At 46.3% G+C, this 23361-nt stretch overlaps 1 protein-coding gene across 1 annotated transcript in view; it reads left to right on the top strand.

Annotated features, from left to right (window-relative positions):
• The window catches only part of LOC144099313 (glutamate receptor ionotropic, kainate 2-like), a 236948-nt gene that overhangs the window by 160420 nt on the left and 53167 nt on the right, over positions 1 to 23361 (top strand). The window contains exons 4-5 of the mRNA XM_077632528.1: positions 110 to 288; positions 15006 to 15059. Coding sequence (XP_077488654.1) covers positions 110 to 288; positions 15006 to 15059 — 233 coding nt within the window. The remainder of the gene's footprint in view (positions 1 to 109; positions 289 to 15005; positions 15060 to 23361) is intronic.

The raw sequence follows: 23361 nt of genomic DNA, 5'->3' as shown, positions 1-23361 counted from the left end.
CTTGCAACATGTACACGTGTATTCGAGGTGCAGATGTAGCGTAAAAGTGCAATGTTGCTTGGCCCACTTCTCTTTTTTTTATTCTGACTTTGAGTGGTTATTTTTTCAGCGCTGGTACGGCTACGAGAACTGCTGCAGCTCTCAGGGTCGGGTGACGTCACCTTCCGGCTGCGCCAGTGCTCACCCGGTGAAGAACTGCGCAAGGTGTTCCGGGAAGTTGGGAGGCGCGGCGAGGCTCACATTGTGCTTGACGCCCCCACGCACCGCCTCAGGGAGTACCTCAAGCAGGTGAGCACGTCTCTAGCAGCGCTCATGGGTTTGTATTTTGTTGCTCCTAAGCAGAAGAAACAAAAAACGAAAATACATCCGAAACTTGATCATATTAGAGCGCGTTTCTGGCCGAGCTGGCTTTTCGCTTTCACAAATATAACGGCGCACGCACACAGAAACAAGGACACGAAGGGAACACAACAAGCGCTGCATGTTATTGTGTTCATTTCACGATCTTGTTTGCGTGAGCGCCGTTAGCTTGCTGATGAATTGGGTTGCTCGAATCTCAGAAAAACTTTGTTTGCCGGATCGGAAGCCAGTGATGTTTGCGCCTTCCTGAACTCAGTAGTTTGACGTTAATTGTACTCACCATACAGAGAAAAAACAAACAGCTTGAAAAGGAATGCCCGGACTAGAAGTGTACGATGCAATTGCGACGCGGGAGCTTAACTGATTTTATTTGTTACAAAAAATGCTTCGCAAAACACGCCTGCATGCATGAGTCACCACAAAACACAAGCAAGACATTTAGAAAAAAAAAACAGGCAACGGCCACCACGACACACTATCACAATGCGCATGAATAGATTTATCGCAAAAACTGAAATTCCAGCGTTGAAATCGAATCGACCTGTTTCTAATGCGCCCGGCTAAAAGCCTGACGTAAAATAGGTATGTATCATCATCATCAGCCTGACTGAGCCCACTGCGGGACAAACACCTCTCCCATTTCTCTCCGATCAACCCGGTCCCTTTGCCAGCTGCGGCCACCCTATCCCAGCAAGCTTCTTTATCTCATCCATCCCCTTAACTTCCTGCCACCCCCTGCTATAGACTTCCCTTCCCTTGGAATCCACTCTTGTTACTTTTAGGGCCACCGGTTATCCTGCCTTCCCATTACAAGCCCTGACCAAGCCCATTTCTTTCTCTTGATTTCGACGATAATGTCATTAACCCGTGTTTGTTCCCTGACCCATTGTGTCCTCTTCTTAACGTTACACCTACCATTTTTCTTTGCACAGCTCGCTGCGCTGTCCTTAACTTAAGTTGAACCATGGCGGCCAGGGCGGCAGTCAGACCTGTGAAGTAGCAGACGGTTCTAAAAACGAAACTGGCAACGTTTAACGCTAGAACCTTATCCAGTAAGGCTAGTCCAGCAGCACTGTTAGAAGAACTAACAGATATTAAATGGGATATGTCATAGTGCTTGGTGACATCAGGCGGGCAGATGAAGCGTATAGAGTGTTAAAGGGCGGGAACATACTTTTCTATTGTGGATTAGAAGACAGACGATAACTAGGTTTGGAATTTCCCATCAATCAGGATAAAGCTGGCTAAATAGAGGAATTCTATAGTGTTAACGAGGAAGTGGAAGTTGTAGTAATCAGGCTTAATAATAGCAGGGGCCGTATTCGGAGTTTGTGCCATAATAAAAACAATGCCTCCTGAAGAACATGCCTGAAGCGTCTGCTCGATTTCAATGAGCCCCGAGATCGCCTCAACAATGCGCAGACTGGCCGCTAGGCGGCGCTAAAAGATGACCCTCAATTAAGGTTTCAGTAGCTGTGAGACTGATGCGCGGCGCTCGATGATGCTGGTTCATCCTTTTCTCAGGCATTGAGCAACAACTTTTATTTTGCTAATGACAAAAAATATGCTTTTCAAGGTAACGCTTAAGAAGTCTGAGCTGATTTCCACATGATACTTAAAGAGGATCATCAGTTTCATTTTCGAAATCTGAAAGCATGCTGTGCACGCCGTTCTATCATGCCGTTACGAATTTTTGTCTGCTGCATAACCGGAAACTTTTGGACGGTTTACAACAAAATGAACATGTTCGAAACATCCATATTGCAGCGAGTGCTTGAAGTGGCTAGAAGTGCCGCAAAATAAGTATTTACACTGCATGATGCATGATTGTATATTGCACTGCTGCAAATGGCAAGAAATCAACTACTCCGATCGGACAGGCAAAAAGGGGAAATAATCCATGAGATATTATAAGGACACGAGGAAGTCCGGAATTACCTGAGCTCTCAAACGTAGAGGTCACCCGTGGGATTGGAAGAGTTCATGGCGCTCAATGGATGGAAGCCGGAGACGTCGCGGTAACCTGCCTGGGGAGTCGTTGGCTTCCAGAATGTTCTTAGAACTTTGCGAAACGCGCGTCTGTTACAATCTTGCTGCGGAGCATTGCGGGAGATGTTTTGATCGGCTGAAGAAGATCTTGGAAGGCCCAGCCTGCGCTGTTTCTGGTCGTTTTTCCGACGAGCTTTCGCCGAATGGTACCTCCTTTAATAACGTTGACCAATTTCAAATAAACCCATGCTCCTCTTCTCTATTGTTGCCGCAAGAAACACAGCTCACTAGGTTCCTGTGTGACGCACACGCACACAGTGACTTTGGGAGTAACACAGCACACCTGGCTGACCGGATTTCTCCAAATGACAAGCACGTGCGTTGATGAAATGACAACTGGAACAAGGGAAGCATCAGACATGGCGAGCGACTTGTGAATATAAAAAAAACTGTGCTTGAAGGCACAGACAGGTGCGCACTTACAAGGAAAAATGGCACACGTAGGTGTCATGAAGGCGGCAGATATCGTTTCTTTATGCCGTTTCAAGAATTTTCGGGAAAGAGGTTTCTTGTTGTACATCTTCGCAACTGCGTTCTTGTCTGTTATGTCAAGTGCATGGTTTGTTAGCAACGATTTGGTGAACTTCTTGTATATAATATGCAGCAGTGCTTCTCTGTGGCCGCTATCCTTGTTCTCACAGGTAAAGACAGGCAAACCCGCGATTTTATTCACACTAGTTGTAGAGAAAGCATGTGTCCAGTGGCCTTTGAAGATGTGTTCGGTCTTTGAGCATGATATCAACGAACTTGATATCAACGAGAGCGTGTAACACTCTTCGGACGTCGCTGACGTCAGCTAAAAGAGTCCACCCCTGTCATGGTGGGCAGTCGAACTGTCTACAGTAGCACTTTCTTGGCTGGAAATGCAAGCTACAAACTGCAGAATAATTTGATGTTATGCTTGGCTGCCAGTTTTTTCCTCTAATTATCTTGAGCCGTATTTACCGGAGTTCTAAGTCGGCTGGAATTTCATGGAACGAAACGCCGGTCTCCTTTTGTTCACTGGACATGCAAAATGGAACGACCAGCAACACATTTTCGCTCGCTACACCCTCCAGCAACTGCAGTCATCGACGCGTCACTTGTCAAATGTTAACACTAGACACACCACACTAATAATGGAAGAAACAGCGCACCAGGAGGCATACCTTTTGCTGCAACGGCAGTCACAAGAAAATTCTGTCCTGCTTGCGTGTCGTCTGCTAGAGGGTCATCTGACAGTGGCGCCATACGGTGGACACGCGCTCTTCGGCGGACAGAAAAACCCCTGACGCTTCAGGCATGTTCTTCAGGAGGCATTGAATAAAAAGCGTCATAATCTGCCGCAGCGGCCACACTTGATTGGTCGAAACGCAGGAAGCGGATGAAGGTTCGGTTGCGACTGTGAGCGGCGGCAGGATGTCACTGCGTTGCGTTTGCTGCAGCGAAACGTCCAGCGGCGCTTTTGCTTTTTGTCGACAAATAGAACGTGACCAATGCGACAGAAAAAATCTTCAGCCACAAGTTTAGTTGCGCATTGGATTCCACTGTAAAAGGGTAATATCAGAGCAACTTTATTTACGCAATGGACTTCCACAAATAGGAACAATAGTTCAGATATCCTTTTTTGCATCCTAAAGGGCGAAGGTGTTAAGAAACTATGCATCTACGCAACTACACATGGCTTTCAGTTATAGAAGGCGGTCGCTACAGCTGTCTATCGCTGTTGGTAAAGAAAAGGCAACTTCCTTGCTCACACAACACGGCGTTTTACATTTATCTTGTGGAAAAGGGAACGGAGGTGAAAATTTGTGGCGTGCACTCACTCGCTACACAATGCGCGCTCCGTGTTGTGTCGAACCAAGACGCCGTGACGTCTTGCCGTCTGCAATATCGGTGGACGTAAGATGGCGGCTGTGATCCAACGGTTGTGCAGACGGTTATTTACGTTTTTCATTCCTTTTATGCAGGCGCTGTAAGAACCGCGAGATGCCGCTGTTAGGTTTTTAATTTTTCTGCAGCAAATAAACACATGCGATGAGCTAAAAAAATCTGGTTCTGTTTCTCTTCGCAGACTTCGCAGACGATGTTTTCATAGGTTCACCATGGTACGAAGTGCACGCATGCCCACAGTGACGCCTGAAAACTAATTTGCAAGCTAACTTGCGTTCTCAATGCAGAGCCACACCACCGCGGCTATCAAGAACTAAGGGACGCCGAAAAATCACCTCTGGCATGTCAAGCGCGTCGGTGTAGTAGCACGTCGCTTGCGACGGACCATCCGTGCACAAGCATGAAACATGATCGTGATGCAGGACGATTCAACTGCTAAAAGTTCTAAAATGAAAAATACATGTTTGCGCGCAGTAAACGCAAGCATTTTGCTAGATATTATGGTTTATGTTGCATCATTCAACGTACGCAGAGGAGATAACTCCGGTGATAGCGGCGCCATCCGGTTTGAATGAAGAGAACAATTTCTAAACAAACCGGCGCTCGTTAGGCCTAGGAGCTACTGAATCGTCCAACGAAATAAAAATCAGGACATATATATCCTCCATCCAATTTGTTATATGCAAGATAAGACGAATAGAAAGCCCTGTGTCCAGTTTATAGCCAGTTCACTTGCCGAAAAATGCAGTAACACGGACGAGTTCACTTCGACGTGAGGGGCTCCCTTTCATAGCGCGCCGCCATGTTGGCCGTCCTTGAGCATGGCGTACGCTATGTGTGTGACGTCACCGCCCGGTTTCTTTGACTCTTTTCGCGGCATCCGAACAACCACATCCGCTTCCGGCGTTTCGACCAATCAGGTGTGGACGCTGCAGCAGATTATGGCGCTTTTATAATGACACAAACTCGAAATACAGACCCAGTTTTGTGTAAATCCTACCCAAGCCAAATTTCTAAGGAGTTATTATCCCCTTAATTGAAATTTACCCCATTTTAGAGAATTCCGTCATAAACGGGAAGGACCAACCAACTTCGCTGACGTTCGACCTAGTTGATCAATTTGGCCCAGCCAGACCAGACACCAGCAACGCATCCTGGTTTGCTAAGGGGGAGGAGTGACAGCTCTGAACATTCGCAGGTGGGGCCATGCTCGAGTCCGGGCCAGGGCGCATTGCTTTTCTTTCACGGCTGAGATTATGAAAACACTGTAGCTTACCTTTCTGGACGTATAATCAGATTTGATCATATGAAGGGTAATAAGTAATTTTTCTTTCCAGCTATTCGAAAAAAAATAGCCTTTCCATAGGCCTTAGTTTGCGACTGATTTCCAGGAATATAGGCAGCTCAAAGCGGTCATCGAGACAATAAGCGCCGAACATAAAACACCGACATAGAGAGAGACAAGAGACAGGCATCTCAAAAGAAAACCTAAGGTAGAGACGTCTACAGCTCTTGTACAGATGTTATCATTGCTAAAGGTGGCATACAGTTGGTAAACTTAAGAGTGAAAAATTTAAAGAGCGTTGGATGCCATAAACAAGCGTTCCCACTCACTTCCTCGGACAACCTAAGGTGCTTACAATGTTCCACAAACTTCGATCACTTTAAGGCAAGCACTGATGCTTTCTTGGACGCATGGCTAGCAGCATTACTTGGAAGTGAAGTTTGTTCACCTTTATCAATGAGGTGAGGTCTATCATTACGATGTCATATATTGTTCCTCCTGCCCTCAGAAATGAACTATCTGTGTCTCGAAGGCGAGTGTAGGCACTACAGTGCCAGCTCTGGATGTAGGAGCCATAGGGCCAGAAGTGGATGCTGTCACCACACAGACAGCTTTAAAGAGTACGACAGAAGCCGCATACTATTGTACAAATCTCTGCTGCGCTGAGATAGACATTTACCGTCAAAAGGGAACAACATGATGTTTTAAAGACGTTCCGAATGGTTAAGCCGGCCGTAGCGAAAAAGTCGTAGTTGTCCTAAAAGGTGACGGGCGCAGCGGACGTCCGGTTTGCTGGCTTCAGCGGAGAAACAGGGTATACGAGCAGGTTGTAACGTCTGAGTGGATAAACGTCACTTACAGAGGCTGTAGAGTAGGGGGGTAGGTTGTGATCATTGCGATTGAAGCGTAGAGAAATAAAGTCGCCATGGTGAACTGCTCCGTAGTATTTCATTCATTTAGAGCTAACTACTCGATCCAGATATCGGAGAACACTTACGTTTTATTTTTATTTTATTCTGTCATTTCTCCTCAATTGATACGATCTGTAACAGCCTGGAAATGTTACCAAGACGTAGTGCTCGAGGGTCCAGCGCTCTAGCTACGGGGCCTCTGTGGCGTTTGGAGTTGAATGAGGATTTTGGTCTGGGCTAGTTGGTTCTTGCTTATGTTGACCCAGCGTTACGAGACGAGGACGCAAAGAAGACATATAGCACAGGGCGGGCGCCTGGCGAAAATTAATAAAATTTTGGCCAGTAAACAAACGTTTTATGTAAAGACCACGTTGTTTGCTCTAATATAAAAAAATGCTCTGCATGAAGCGACACAAACGCTGAATTAGTGAAGCGGCGGCTACTTTATATAACCGGACATGAAATATCGAAAGCTTTGGTAGCTATTTTTTGAACTGTAGAATTCTGACATCAAGTACGCAATTGCATGATGTATGCTCAATTCCAAATCATCGGGAAAACAAGCGCCTATTATGAAACATAGCCCAAGGTAGAAGGTAGAAATCAAGGTCGCCGCCCGAAGCACAAAGCATATATAGCCTCTTCCTTTTATTGTATCGGTAACTTGACCAATGTTGGTAAGGTCATTAACGGTTTAAAGTTAAAAAGTTAGCGATTTTTTTTCAGTTAGGATTTTTGTTTGTCACTCCAGGGAAAACGAGTCAATCTGAGTTGGCAACTCTGCTCGCTGCTTTTGCTGCTCAGCTGTACGGAATGAGCGCGGCGCTATCATCGGCCGGCCATGCATGAGCCTGGGTTCCTCACACGGACTCTAGCATTCTTCCGTTCGTAGAGCGCAGTGGATCGATGCTTGCTTTTTTGTGCGACGACAAAAGAAACGGTATGCTGACCTACCATAACCGCGAAAATCGCGAAACGATTGAAGAGAAGGGAGTAGAAACCTGAGAGAAACTATAAGCGGTCACTTTGGGTTCCACGTAGTTGAGGTACCTTTAGCAAGCTACAGATGAGTCGCATATTTTTCTCCACTCTCTCCACCCGCTAATGCACCAGCCATAGCTATTGTTATAGATGAGCGCCCAAACGGCAGTTTTTAATTCTTTTTTTCAGATGTTCCCAGTGATTGCCAAAGACTCTACTCCAACACTTCATTTCAGCGTTTTCTACTGAAGCATTCGAGCTCGCTGCTCGGTGTAATACAACCAAGAGTCGTGACACAGGCGTAACAAACACTGTGCTTGTTCAAGGGAAGCGAAGAGTCGAACGAAGCAAGCAAGAATGCTTCGACAAGAGCGGCCGCGAAACGGAGTTTACTCGCGGGACGAGGCGCTCTTCGGTCGGCCTTCAACAGAATGTGCCGGAACGTCTAATAAGCTCGAGGCTCGTTTTCGCGTCAAGTTCGCCAAAGCGGAAAAACCATCACCCTGCCCCGTTCTTTCTCCGTTGCTCCCATCGCTCGTGACTCTTCTTTCGATTTATTTTTGTATTTTTCGGCGCACTGTGGCGGCGCTACTCTGCCTCGCTCCCCGCCTGAAGTGACAGGCGGCGGGTCGTTAACGGGCAAAAAGCGGCCAATATCGTGCGGCGAGCCAGCGGAAGGCTCGTAAAGCGCTCAGATCCGCCGTCGCGATGTGGGCTGCCTCCGCTTCGGCGCGCTTCAATAAAGCGGCCGCTTCCCCGGGGCCTTCTGGAAACCGCTTAACTGGCTGCGTATGCGATGCTCAAGTTCAGCTTCATGCCGCTGGTGTCCCAGCAGGAATGTTAGGAACGCATCGTGCGAGGTAGGACAAGTAGCATCATAGTTTTCCTTCGATGCGACACGCGAGAGAACTGTCCAAACAATTTTCGTTTTCCCCGCGAACGGGCTGTGTCGGCTGAAACAGCAACTTGCGACACCGGTGGGCTAATTGCGAGTGCTGAATTAAAGATTCCATTTCCCTTTGTCTGATTGGCAGCTGGGACTAAACTAGAGTGTAGGGGCATTTTACTGATGTGCGAAAACTTGCTAAACTTATTTAGTATTACCGCTGTCACGTGAAAGTGGCTAAGTGTATGTGTCCGTAAGGACCTCGAATCGCCAAAAAGATGCACAGCTCTAGCACTGGACAGATCTGGAAAGGAGGGAAGGAGAGGCGGGTCACAAACTGAGCCCTTTTGAATGGCTTGGCTTCAATGCGTTGCTTTTTATTGTGTGCCATATTTTTACAACTTTCGTTGAAACGTTCAGTGGGTGTCCTGCTCTGGCTGCTTCCTTTTCAAAGCCCCTAATTCTTAATACACCTTAAAGATGGACGAAAAAATCGCCTATTTATTCCAAGAAATAAACTGACATATTGTACATAAAGGGGAATGTGAGGATTCAGCATTCAGATCTGCATGGTATACTATCGGCCATTAAATTTTTCAGGATGCAGGTTAGCGGGAAGAATATTATTTCGACTCAGTGACGCATGCCAATCGTCTGAAATACCTGAAGGTATCTGTGGATGTACTGGCTTTATCAGCTGGTAACATTAATATGCGGCTTAGTCAGAGGTAGGAAACTTGCTTATAGACCATTGTCCAGCAGATACAGGCGTCAGTACCAGCTCCAGCCATAGCGGTAGGCGGGTACTAAACTAGAGCGTCGTATGGTCGTCGTGGTATCCAGCAGACAAAACTTCATCTCTTGGGAGATTCTAACCACCGTCGAAAAAAGAGCAGACACGTATTCCGGTCACTCAGACAATCCGGCCACGGCCGCAGCCATGTGGCGCTACGAGCGTAGGCAAGAGTCATTCAGTCGTAAGCATCAGTTCATCCCTAGTCGCCAGGGGCGCTGCAGTAGTTGAAACCGAAACTAATCCCTGGATGGGTCGCGAGGCCGTGCTATAACTTTTCTTTTTTAGAGCGAAAGCTCTACTTCACGACCAAAGCAGTTAAAGCCGGGCCATCGCTGAAGCCATGACCTTGAAAAAAATAAATAACAATAAATAAATAAATAAGTAAAAATAAACAAAAGTTCCCGCAACTGGGATTCAAACCCGTGGCAGCACGAGCAAATGAGCACCGCCTCTGCATGAAAGCACTATGCTATCGCCGCAGAATATCACACACCTCGTGTTCAGCTGCAGCACACTCTTGCTCTGTGCATTGCACGTCGTCATCTCCATCAGCCTCCATCTGAGGAGCGAATATATCAGATCAGCTTAACCTCGGTCAGCGCTTAACCTACGTCTAAAGTTGTCGCCAGACGTGCGTACCTAGCAAAGCAAAATCATGACCGAATCAGGCTAAACAGGTGCTTAGCACGTCTACTCGGTATAACTACGTTAAAGCCATGCAATTTTTTTTTTCAAGAATATGCAGCCATTAAACGCTTGCGGTCGGTAGTGCGATACGCATCCAAGATTTTGTTCGCTTTGAAAACATTATTCAAAGCTCATCGATTTTAGGTAGATCTGGTCAGTAATGAGCAATAAAAAATACCTGGAAATTGAGCAGCTTTCGAGTTCAACCGCTTCCAAGCACAGTTGTACTAGTTTCCCCCATCCCGTTATCTGATCGCGGAAGATGATCTTTTTAATTCTATTCATAACAATTATGTTTATTCTTTTGTCTCTGTTAGTAGCCCGTTTTATATTCGTGCCTGTAATAGTAACAGCGCTGGAAAAGTCCTTCCTGTGTAGTTTAGGGCTTTAATTTGTTATTTCAAGTAGAAAAATTATAATTTTGATATAATGTTGTGTTAATGGCCACTCATCGCGCTAACTCCCTGTAACATCCGGAGTCCCGCAGGGAAGCGTCCTTGGCCCGTTATAATTTCTGATCTATATAAACGATATTTTTAACGTTATCACAGAACCAGTTCAAATTAAGCTGTTCGCAGACGACTGCGTTTAATTCACACAAATTAAAACTCCGGAGGACCAAGTAGTGCCTAACTCTTTCCTCAACAGCTTTAACGATTGGTGTTGCAGACACGATATCAAACTAAGGGCTGAAAAAACAGTTTTAATGAGAATAATTAACAAAATACACAGTCTAGCATATAAGTATCGTCTCTCAACACGGTGCCTATCAGAAGTAACACAGTACAAGTACCATGGCGTAACAACAACTAATACCTTATGTTGGAATGCTCACATTTCTAACATTTGTGCATCATCCTTTCGTAAACTGTGCTTTCTTAATTATAAATTAAAATGAGCCCCTTACGCAACTAAGCTTTTAGCTTATAAATCCGTCATTAGACCGAAATTAGAATATGTCTGTACAGTGTGGGATTGTTTCACTAGAACTAATATCCATGCGTTAGAAATGATTCACAGGAAAGCAGTTAGTTTTATTTCTCTATATTACACACTACCTATTGCCCTACAACTTTAATGAATGTTAATGACATACAGACACCGGAAACTCGAAGAAAGCTTTTGCGACGAAAATTTCTCTTTTTCTTGAAAAATAACAAGTTATCAATGAGCCCGGTCCTTTACTTAAAACCACTAGTGACGCGATTAACGAGACGTCGTCACGCCCAGTCATTAACGCCTTATCGTGCCAGAGCCAACTTGTATAAATATTCTTATTTTCCCCGAACACTAACGGAGTGGAACCAGCTTTCTTTGTGGAAATATGGGGGGAACAAAGCTTTTCGCCCCGCCCGCACTCCCACTCCGCGGATGCAGCGTTCCCGCTCGCTAACCGCGGATGGGGTTCGTGCTCGAGGGACAAAGGGAAGGGACGACACAGCGTTAACACTCATATGCTATTTATTACACTTGCAATCAATACACAGAGCGGGCCAGCTAGCCACAAAACATCAACGAGGCATTCCTCGGAAATAGAAGGCTACGTAAGAAGGACTTCCGACTTACCGGCTGGGGCAGGGGCGCAACTTCGGAGGTATCGGCGGCGAACGTTTGTATGCGCCGATAATGGCGGCCGGGTTTTCCCGTGCGTGCTGCATTCTTGGGGCAAAACCAATCCCCGAGCATTTGCTGGGGAAGGCGACCAGAGCGTGCGTTTGCTGCGCTCGCTCCGCTGCTTGGAACCAGAAGTCCAGCGGCAAGGCACAACGGATCCCCGTGCGCCTGCCGCGGAAGGTGACGAGAGCGTGCGGCTGCAACCACTCGTAACACTGGCCGGATCCCAAAGAGCCTCTCTCCGGTTTCGCAGAATTCCGCGTAACCTACGAGGTGGCGCTCCCGTCGCCGTTCCCTTTCCCCCATGAGGGAGACTTCCCTCCTCGCCCAGCCGGTAGCTGTCCGTCCTGATGGCCGACGATGAAGATGGGCCGCATCGAAATGGAGGGGGGAAACAGGTTCTCCACATCTTTGAGTGGACAATTAAGTACTGAGAGCGTTGTTAATTTTTTTTAAGACTTTTGAATGTTTTATGTACAGTTCTGGCGAAAAATTGTGTTCGACTTACCTATATTTTGTTCTAATCAAGCATGTGTTGTTTTTGGTTTGTTTATCTTTTATTTTGTATGCTAAATGTTCCCTTACCTTGTATCTCGTTATATTGGCCCTCCCGCCGGAGGCTACCAAGACTGGCAATATTGAATAAATGAAATGAAACAAAAACGCGAGTGTATTACTGAACAAATCAACCGCATTTACTGTTCTAAGTACGACGGTTAAACTAGCATTTGTGGCAACAACTCAGAAAATATTGCGATGAAGGACTTTCCAGCTTCTTGACTGGCTCTTAATCCTAATGTATTTCTTCGCACAGAGGGCATGACACCCAACGCCAGAAAGTTGCGTATCTTTCATGTCGGTCCGTGCTAGTTGACCGAAGTAAACATTACGAGATATTTTACTTCCTGGTGCCATTGTGCCAGTTCCGAACAAACGGACATGTGAACAAAATCGATTGATCATCAGAAACAACAAGAACAAAAATTGTTTGTGGCAATCTGGTGCTCGGAAAGCCTAATGGCGAAAAAAAATTTTGCGACAGCTCACTCGCGTTCTCCTTTGTGTTCACTAAGATCGAGAAACAAGCGTCCCGGGCGAGACAGCCGGCTGTGACGGGGACTCTGTTTCTGTTGCACGACTGAGGGGAAGAAAGCAACGGTGACAACAACAGGAAGAGATAGAAGTTGAGAAAGAAACTCTTCGAACAATGAAAAGCCGGAACGGATCAAGGAGAATGGAGCACAAACGACACGAACGACCCTGGACCGGGATTCAAGCCAAACGTTGCAGCCAGTGCCGCTCGCAGCTGTCGCCTGACCGCAATGCGACGACACAAGCACAAAGTGTCGCTCACAGAAAAAGAAGGAAAAATAAATGCCGAGCAAGAGACTCGCAAACACTGTACAGCGTTCGGCACTCTGAAGCAAATCCGTAAAATTGAATCGCTTGTGCGGAATTTAGTTTTAGTTCTGAACCAGTTTTTTAAAGTCCGTCTTTTGCAAGAATGATTCAAAGCACTGACTTTCACTTAAGTTCTACGTACTCTTTCTGACCGCAAATATTTTCATTCCCTTTTATTTTTCGAAATATTTTCACTGGCTCTTCGAAAATGTTTACTGGGCTTCGCTCGAGCCAAGGGCAGCCTTCAATAGAGGTGTTGGTTAAGTAAAGATGTAGGCATCCTGGACGTATTTACTTTTATGCCAGAGCTAAGAAAACCATGAAAGTGGTATTGTTCATCGAATCTGTTTCTTAGTTTCCTTGAACTATTTCTCTTGCCTTTTCTGTAACATTTCTAATGACGTCGTCCCCTTAACTTCAAAGCTGCACGAGAGTTCTTGATGCAAATAACTTTCCAGAAATATAAAAGCGAATTTGTTGCCGTGTTCATAAAATGTGAATTTTAGAGAATTACTTCATAGATGGCGACGTCCTCTTTCTGTTCTTCCAATCCGCTATAGGTCCAGCAAAGATAATAGCCTTGAAAGAAACTAGGCACCGTTGGCAATATTTCATCGCCTCTGGAACTTATTCCTTACCGCGCAGTTACCCCTTTTATACCTTTACAAGTGTGCTTTTTTGCCCTGGAAGGCAATTTATGCGCTAAAGGAGGTGTCTTTAAACTACGGCCAAAGGTGTTGCGCTCACTGGCTGGCAGCGAGATACAGCCCCACTATGGCGTCTAGCCCACGGCCCGCCGCGACCATGAGGCCCGGCGTTGAGCACGCAGTTCACCGTGGCTGTCATGGGCGACCTTTTCCGGTTCCGCATGCAGCCATTGTGAGCGCAGCTGTTTCTGTATGGTTCGCTCATTCTCCCGGATCGATTGCGATCGATCGCGATGAAGTTCGCTTCGTCAGACGAGCGCTATGTAGGGCGAGGAAACACTTTCTGTTAGCGACTATGCTTCTAGTATCTTCAAGACCCTACGTCGCACCGAAATAGCGAACACAAGGGAAATAGGGGGACACATGCTGTAGTCGGAGACAACTCAAGAACGAGGCAGCAAATGCCCCTCGCAAAGCACCTCCAACGAATGGCTTCGACCAATTGGCCGCTTTCCCTTAAGACCGATAACCTTGGAGCAGCTAGCGTGAAATCTCACCGGGTGGCAGATGAATACAGAATAAAAATGGCTTAATTGGATGAACTGAGGCGTCATAAAAATTGGTCGACCCCATTGGTTGAAGGGCCTGAATTGTATCCAACTATAGTCTGCCGGGCCTCACGCGAGTGTAGAAAGCTGTGAAAGGGCTGTGTGTTATCACCATTCATCTCTACTTGCCTTCAACAGCTGGCCATGTAATCGCGTTTTTACGCGTCTTTTTTTTAGAAGTTGACTCGCCGCGATGACAGTGATGAAGAACTGCCGAGAGAGCGATGAGGAGTCAAGCGCAAGCTGGCATGAATGTCAGTTCAGCCTTCAGCACAAAGCGCGCTTTTTCCATTTTCGACCAGTTGGAAACAATTCAATAAAAGTAAGAAGAATGAAGTTGAAATAGATATTTAATTCTAAGGGCAGTTATCATTTTCTATATGTGCATTTATGTTGTTTTTTTGCAAGCATCTATTTATAACGTTTCCCTCGTCACCTTGGCGTATCTGTAATGCGGCCCTTTGGCCTAAAAGTTTGGAGACTTGTGCTAAAGCTTACGTTCAGCGTCCTGTCCCGTCGGTTACCGAACCGGACTTAGTCATTTTACTTCTCGTTATTCACTTACATGCTACCTGCAGCTGCAATTATTTCTAAATGATTTGGCCCGCTCTCGTGTAAGAGAATTCTTCTACTGGTTTACAGCAAAAGCGGAAGACAGTAACCATATGCATGTTCACCCATGCTTCTCTATGACGCTTCTCCGTTAACATTCTCTGACTGGTAGAATGTCGAGTATTCTGAGGTCTAGATACTGGCTGTAGTGGTAAAGGGAGTATTATTACGTAATACATATCAATGCGGTCTCCCCGGGGATGTCTGCATATTTAGACCTTTCTTGAAATACACCTGACATGTTCGTTTTCGGTTGCCGTCGTAAGTCTTCATTTCTCACCTTGTTTGGTTTTCAGGCTCAGGACGTTGGAATGCTGACAGAATATCACAACTACGTGACGACGTCTGTGGTGAGCCCTGTTTTTGCTTGTTCTAATTATTACACTAAGGAATGTTCATGTTCTTGTTGCAAATTTTGAGTGAGTTTTTACTTTTTGAAGAAGCCATTACACTTCAGTGTCACGTGTCACGTTGGAAGTTGATGCCAGTCTTGTCTTGTGTGCGTTGTCGCTGTCTTTTAGCACCAGTACGCTTTTTGCGTAAACCATTCAATGAAGATTACGCTTGAACATAGTTTATAGCGCACACTGCTATGTATGAGCGCAAATTTACATTGTCGATAGTTTCGAATGCGTGAAAGAGCCTATTGATATTTTCACTCCCCCTCATAGAAGAACTTTCTTTTAGTCCTTGGCCCAACCATGGACTTTCTAAATTACAGGTCACAGTGTCTCTAAGAGCACATGGGGCAGAATATTCGCTACTCAGACTCTATTCAACAGTTCCTGCGTCTGAGCGGCACCGGTGACTTCTTCAAGCGATTTGGCCGCACTCAAGAGATGCATTATGGGGTAGACAACAAATATGCTGCACTGGACTTTGTTGCCACAGTAACGAGCCTTTTATTTTTTGCTTGCAAGATGATGGGAACCATTGCAATGTTTCCGCGACTCCATGTGTCTAAAAGCACAGATTGAAAGCAGAGAAATGCGGCTCAGACATTTGCTGCCGCAGAGTTGTTTGCAGATGTTGAAGACCGGTTTTCAGTAATCGTTTCTTTTTCGAAATGTTATTGTTTCGTTCATATTCGCGCCACTGCCGCCACATGAGGCTGAATTCAGTGTCAAACTGAACATGCGCAACAAATGTGCACACGGTCCTAACATTGCGTCTGCTTTCTCTTGAGACTCGGTGTTTCCGTTGGATAGTTCAGCTTGAGGAGCATGCTTCCTTCTCCAGATTTCCTATATCCCAGTCAGAACAAATGGTACATGAGTAAGCAAGTGACTCTGACAAATGAATGAACTCCTTAAAAAGTTATCTAAAGCAGTCAGTGGAGCTGATACGTTCTGTTCGCACATGAGCTGCGCTGCCTTCGTTGTCCAGGGAAGTAAACCTGCGCTCTCGCAAACCCATGTGATCGGTCGCATGCGCATTAGTGGCAAAGATTTATTGAAGTACTCATTTTCGCTCTCAGCGCAACACGAACGGGACACAAGACGAAGGACTAGCACAAACAGGCGCTGACTATCAACTGTTTTTTTTTTATTGAAATCAACTGGTTTTTTTTATTGCTTGTCAGGTGCGTCATGTGTCGCCATCTATACCTTGCGAGGTTGGGGTGGTATACCAGGTCCCCTTCTCCTGCGGTGCCATGTACATTGGCCAGACTGGCAGGTGCGTTAACAAACGCCTGATGGAGCATGAATACACCAGGAAAAATGACCTCCTGTCTCACACAGGCGCCCACAGCAGGCAATGCCAATGCAGGCATGAAAAGGATCATGCAGAAAGGAGAGCAAAAGGCGACCCCCTTGCCCAGCCGTCTTTGCAGTGCAAAAAGTGCCAATGTGTTCCCGATTACAGGAACACGCGCAACCTGTTCCGACGTAACAGTAAACTAACACGCGAGGTATTGGAAGCTTTTTATATTTACCACAACGGCGCAAAATGTATCAGCTGCCCTTCCATAACGTTATCCGAGAAGGAATTGAGCTATCTGACCTCCCACGTGCCTTCCAGATTACTTTTGTTGATTGATAAGTAGTTCATTGTTTGTATTTATACGCTTTTCGTTCTTCAATAAAAAAACCACTTGATAGTCAGCGCCTGTTTGTGCTAGTCCTTCGTCTTGTGTCCCGTTCGTGTTACGCTGAGAGCGAAAATGAACACTTACCAACTCGCCCAAATTTCCGCCTTGCTGAACGTTATTGAAGTACAGCTGGCCTTACCTCTTGTCTGCTGGGGTGGCAGTTGAAGCAGGTGATGACACAGGCATCGCAACTTCAATAATTGACGACGTCATTGTGTTAACGGGCAGGAATCTGATGAAGATAATGATTGCGGACGCCTCACCATTACCAGCAGCCGTGCACGCTTCATTCGTGATTAGTTTTATCACATCTGTCAAGCAGATTATTAGCCGCAATGGAGACGGGATGGAGTGAGAACATGTTCGTGTTCTCCTTGTGCGCCGTCTCTGCCGCTCTCTATGACATCGCTATGTGTCACCAAATGGCCGAAACCGCGACCTGAAGGAGCAAATGACCCGACTGGAGAGGTTGGTAAGTTACACTATAGGGTTTCCCTCCATGGAGGAGACTGGCATAACGTACTATTGTAAAATCAAACGCCGCTTTTGCATGACTGTATTGCTAGCTTTAATCTGGGAAATCCGGTTACTACGAACGGATAGTACGGACGGAATCGCCGCGACCTTCAGGTTCATTATAAATAGGCTTGAATGTAGCCTATTAGAACGCAGTGATGAACAAAACGATTTTTCGCAGCTTTTTTTCTTTTAAACAAAATGGCGAAGATGGCCTAATGAGTAATTAATGACAAACCCTAGGCGGCGTCTTTGACAGCGCTCTGTTGGTTATCAGCTCCGATTCTGAAAATTTCTCTGATTGTGATGAAGTTGTGACCAAGTTAGACAGAGAGCAGCACTAATGTATGCACCGTTACTCGCTTGCCGTCGGCGGGTTCCCATCTCTACCTCGCCACATAGACGACGGGCAATACGACCGACCGGATGGACCTTTTTGCCCAAAGAAACTTCCGGTACCTAAACCCGGATGATAATGCGTTTCGTTTCGATGTTTTCTGCAACCATTTTGGGAGACGCATGAGAAAGCGAGGTTGGCGTGGAGGGAACACTAGACAATTCAACGCATAATAGATGTGGAAGAACCAGACACAAAAATGGTAAAAGCTGTGTGTGTGTGGCAGGGGGGTGGGGGGGAGCACAATAAGCAGATATTTGCGCTTCCGCACGATGGTAGTTACCCCTGACCGTTCTACACGACGGGAGCAGCAGGCTTCAACCATGGTTTCATACATGGCCTGGCTGACAAAGAAAACTGCGGACTGCAGAACCTATATTTTTCTATTTTGCTCACTTCGCAGTGCGGAGCTGCTTCCCTTACCTTGCTTGAAAATACGCGTACCTTGTGCGTACATGCTGATACGAACGGCAACAAATGCCGTGGAACCTCGTGGCAATCTCTCCTGCTAACACGTACGCGGTGAGCTCTAACTCATCTCGCTGGCAGGATGGTGGCATCCACTGCCTCATTGCAGCGCGCACCCCCTGCTCGTGTTGACTCACCGGCTCCGCCCAGGAAACGAGACCTGCTGCTGTTGTGAGCTGGGAAGCTGTCGAGATTACGGCGCTGAGGCCCCGCGAAAACGAAGCTAAACCCTGGAGGGAGACGGAAAAATAATCAGCAGGAATGAAGCGCTTTGCAGCGCAGCCTAGAAAACACTTTTCTCCCCCGTCCGCCTGCATCGTGAGAGTGCTGTGGTTCCCTCTTGACGCTAGAGGGAGTAGGGTGCTGCGCGCGTGGATTTATGCTTTATTATGGGCTTGGGAAAATGAGTTCCGGGAGACGACCAGTAGCATTAGCAGGGAAAAGTGCGTAATTTTTCTCTGCTTCCTCGTCAGCTAGAATGAAAGGCTGCAGCCTTGTGGGTTCGTTCGTGCTTGGACTGCGGTTATTGTTTTCTTTTCATTATTTGGGCTTTATTCGTTATAGTCAACGCACAATGTTATTTTTCCTTTCTCTCTGTGGACTCCCAAGTTCGCTTCTCCCTACTCTGGTATCTAAAGAGTAAACATCAACACTCTTCCTGAACATCCTACAGCGGGATAAATGAATCAGCTGTCAGCATAAATTTGTCTGGTAATCAGCCTACCTACGCATGCGGGAGAGAGCGCAGTTTTTTGAAAGAGAAGTTGAAAATTTGACCACTGCCACACCCACAGTAGATTTCTCACTTCTTGCCATACTCATCGTTGGCGCACTGCCTGATTGTTGCGGGATGAGAACATTGTGCCAATTGGTTATTCTTAGAATTCTTCTTAGGAAGACTACGACATCGGCCTGCCCACTCGTGAGCGAAACAAAGAACCTGTTTGTTTGAGGACTTGATGATGGTGCCTAGAGCAGCTGCAATGACGTGCACGAGGCCTGGTTAGATGAAGAAACAACGAACAAACGGCGCTACAGGAAGGTATGCAATGATTATCACGTGCGTTTAGATACTATAGCTCAGCTTCTTTCCCGTTAGATTTTTTTTATCGTAAAACTACGCTCGCTGCAGGCAGGGGTTCCATCTTCAATGCGAAATACTAAACAGTAGCCGAACAGTGAGCACTCGTTTCAATGCAAAACGCCATACAGAAATTCGAATTCCCATTCTGTTGGACCCCAGAGAAAACACTTGCAGTGGTTTGATTTGGTTTGCTGTTAAGTTGTGACGCAGTCTAATATAGCGGTGGAGTTTAATAAAATAATCTAGGGATTTCGAAAGAAATGTAGGAACGGCGTCGGCTTAAATTTTCTCGCGCAAAATGAATGGTTTGGGTTTTCGCTGCGTTGATTATTTGTGGTAATGTAAACAAGGGTGCTCTCTCTCCCTCCCTCACGCACATGCAAACACGACAAGATAGACGACCATAAGAATTGACGTCATCAATGCAAGAGAGCGGTTACTTGAAAATATCCAAAATATTTGCAAAAAATTTTAATTGTGACGCGTAGAGGGCGTATAAAAGAGGGGATTAAAGATGGCGGCTCCAATCGCTGCTACGCCCGACGCTCGGAATCTGGGCTCATTCGTTATCTTTACTAGAGACAGGTCTCGACTCAGTGCCATCTTTGTCTCCACAGTGACACCCCTAGAAAGAGGAAACCATTTTTGCGACTCAAGTGGTTGAACAAGGTGGCCAGATCTTAGAGGGGCTTCAGACGAAGAGCATTCACAGTCTCACTCCCTCGGTGTTGGAGATCTAAGAAGGCGTGACAGGTGACGACGTAGTTCAGCAGAAACATTTGGTCGATCAGTTTTGGAAAGTTTTGGAAAGTAGCTTTCGGGACAGCTGCGGACAAAGAGACATTCAAACAAGAGAACCTAGTTAGAAAGTTTTGACAGGATCTGTTTCAACGCGGCGGACTAGTTGGCGAATTTCGTCTGCAGACGGGCGCGATCGGGCGACCGGACGGTATTTTTGTCCTTTTGACGGCTTGTTAAACAGGCGTAACCTGGGTGGTGTCTCGCTGGTATGGAAGAGTTACATAAAACACTGCTAACAGCTCACAACCATTCAAGATGGAGAAAGGAAGAAATCCCGTTTGGTCTGCATCGCCGCCATTTTGGGCGAAAGTAATGATGAATGGAATAACTGTCCCAATTCGTGCAGTCGGATACGAAACTCATTGGTATCATGCCTTAAAGTATGCACTTGAACCTGGCAAGGAGACCGCTAGTTTGCAGATGGCAGCCCGTCGTGGGAATTTTGAGGAGCTATTCAGAGTCCTTAAGAGAGAACAGCTGGTGAGATTGCTTTAAGTAACTCAAGGGACAAAAGCATGATGGACGACATAGACAGGAAAACCACCACAGTCGGTCCAGAAATTAATACGCAAAAAACGAAAGCAACGGTCGACATTCTAAAAAGATAGAAGCAGTTTAAGGTAGGCAGCCAGGTGCGGCAAATGGTGAAGGAATACGTCTACTTACGGCAGGTATCTGCCGCAGATATCGACCACGAGAGTGAAATCTCTAGAAGAATATGAATAGGGCGGGGCACATTGGGCAGGCACTTTCAGATCACGAATAGGAGTTCAGCGGTATCCCTCGAGAGAGAAGTGTATATCTGCTATTCACCTATGACGCAGAAACGTGGAGGGTAACAAAAGGGTTCAATTCAAATTCAGTACAAAGCATTAAGTTATGGGAAGAAAAATGATAGCTGTAATGTCAAGAGACACGAAGACAGCGGATTGTAGAAGCTAACAAACGCGAATTAATGACATCCTAGCAGAAATAGAGCAGAAATGGGTATTGGCAAGTAATGTAATACGAAAACAAGATAAGCGATGGTCGGTAAGGGTAACTACTGGATTACAAGCGAATACGAAAACAAGATAAGCGATGGTCGGTAAGGGTAACTACTGGATTACAAGCGAAGGCAAGCGTAGCGGTGGCGGCAGAAAATTAGTTGGGCGATGAATTATGAAGTCTGCGGAGATGGGTTGGCCGCAGCTGGCACAGGGCCGTGTTTTTTTGCAATGTGGGACCGGCCATTGTCCTGTAGAAGGCGCAGTCAGGCTGACGACGTTGATGGAGGTAGTGGCGGTGCTGTGTACGTTATGGCATTGAGTGAGCTGCGCTTCAAGCACTTTGCCGAGAGCACTCGGGCTCTGTCGCTCAAAGGTTCCGTGGCGCACCGTGACGTGAGACCAGATGACTCAGACTGATAGATGCCGCGCCATCGGCTGCGAAGGCTGACAGCTCTGAGGTTTCGGCATTGCGAGTCATGTGGCTGATGGTCTCAGTCATTTATCGACTGCCGGCGGCGGCGTAGGGAAGGGCCTTATGAAAGTCGCTACCATCACGGTGAAAAGACCTCGCGGGCCATGCTATCAGCTTCAGCAAGAAAAAAATGGGACGGCAGACATTTGACATTTGAGGGGTTTGCATTCAATGCAGAAGCGCACGTCTTTTGGAAAATAAGTGTGCTGCATTCCACGCCAGCAGAAGCGGAGCCAGAGCCGTTTGTACGTTTTGAAAACGCTGGCATAGGCGTATATATAGAAGGCTTGTGTAGTAAAAGATGCAGGCATTGGAGCGTAAGGTGCGGGGGAAAAAGAAATCAGTTCCGCCCCTGGGAAATGTAGTTTCGGCATTTTAGAGGTTGTATACGACAGGCAATATTTGTGGTTTAACGACGGAGCTTGGGCATGAGGTGCTGAATAGTTCGAAAGCTGGCGCAAAAAGGCCATGATGGCCGGAGGCTATCCTTGAAGCTCTGCCCTGGTCGGAGGTCATGTTGCTGAGAGAACGAGAGGCGAAAATGCCTTCGGGAGTTGAGCGGGTTGAGGTAGAGGCAGAAGGCAACAAGGGAGAGCTGAAGAGAGTGTCGATATGTGTGCTGCCACGCCTGTATAAGCGTGGATGTCAAATTCATCGAAGTTGACAGCCCAGCGCGCAAGGCAGCCAGAGTGATCCTGCAAAAATATGCAACCCATTTGATGGCCTCTTACGGCTTCGAACTGCCGGCCGAGTAAATAAGGTCTCAATTTCTGAAGCGCCTAGAAGACAGCCCAACATTGTTTTTACGGAGTAATTGGTGTCGGCTTTGGTGAAAGGTGTTGTTGTTCGCCTGATTACAGATTTATTAAACCCGGCTACACTTTGAGCGAATATAGCACTAACTCCGGCAGCAGTGCTGTCTTCGTTTACTTCAAAGACGCGATGGGGTCTAAATTACGCATTAATGGCGGCGTTGGGGTTGTTAAGCACTAGCGACACCAGTCTGACTGCAACGCGATCTACACTTCACATTCCATTCCCAGAAATTCGCGACAGCTCCCAGCCAGTGCCGCTAAGGCTAGCGGCTTATCATGTTAGGTTCTGCAGCTACTCTGCCATTCTCTTTCTGTCGCCTCATAATTGATGTCAACTCGTTATTTTCGAACGTTCGAAGCTACGCGCGACGTGGAGGCAGGCAATACAACTAGGAGCGTTTGTCCTGATTTCTTGGCAACAGAAGGAACCTTTTTCTTTTGAATGCACATCGCTGAATATTGTGAAGATATCTTGGATTAAAATGAGATAATTTCAGGACAAGGGTGTTCTGCGCTGTCAAACGGAATTTAAGAATCATTGCGACTTGCATTTGCTCTCCTTCTGACGTGAAAGCCTCGAAGTACTCTGACGAGAATAGCTTCTGCTAAAAATCGTGAGGTCAACCAGCATTCCTGAAGGGTTCAGATTTTATCTTCTAAGAAAAATATTTGTTTCTTTTTCGTACGGTTGGTTGACGCATCAGTGATAGATACGAGAGCCACATTTTGGTGTTAGCTTTCTTGTGCGAGCCATCGATCGTTCAAGAAGAGTGAATATGAAGTGGTTTCTTTTTGGTTCCTGTATTTGCTTCCCTTAACGCTCCTTCTTTTAAATAATCTTAGGCCCACAAGGGTAGGTCAGGTCAGCAAAAAATCTCAAAATTTTCCTAGTAACAACAATTTCCTTAGGGAATCGTTTCTATGTTGTATTTGGCAACAACACAAGAGCACAAACTATTTTCGTTTTGTGGAAGCCAGGAATAGTTTCAAGCGGAAATGAAGATTCAAGATAAATATT

This window comes from Amblyomma americanum, chromosome 7 (assembly GCF_052857255.1).
Source record: "Amblyomma americanum isolate KBUSLIRL-KWMA chromosome 7, ASM5285725v1, whole genome shotgun sequence".
Classification (NCBI taxonomy): Eukaryota; Metazoa; Arthropoda; class Arachnida; order Ixodida; family Ixodidae; genus Amblyomma; species Amblyomma americanum.
This window is presented reverse-complemented; position numbering and strand designations above follow the sequence as displayed.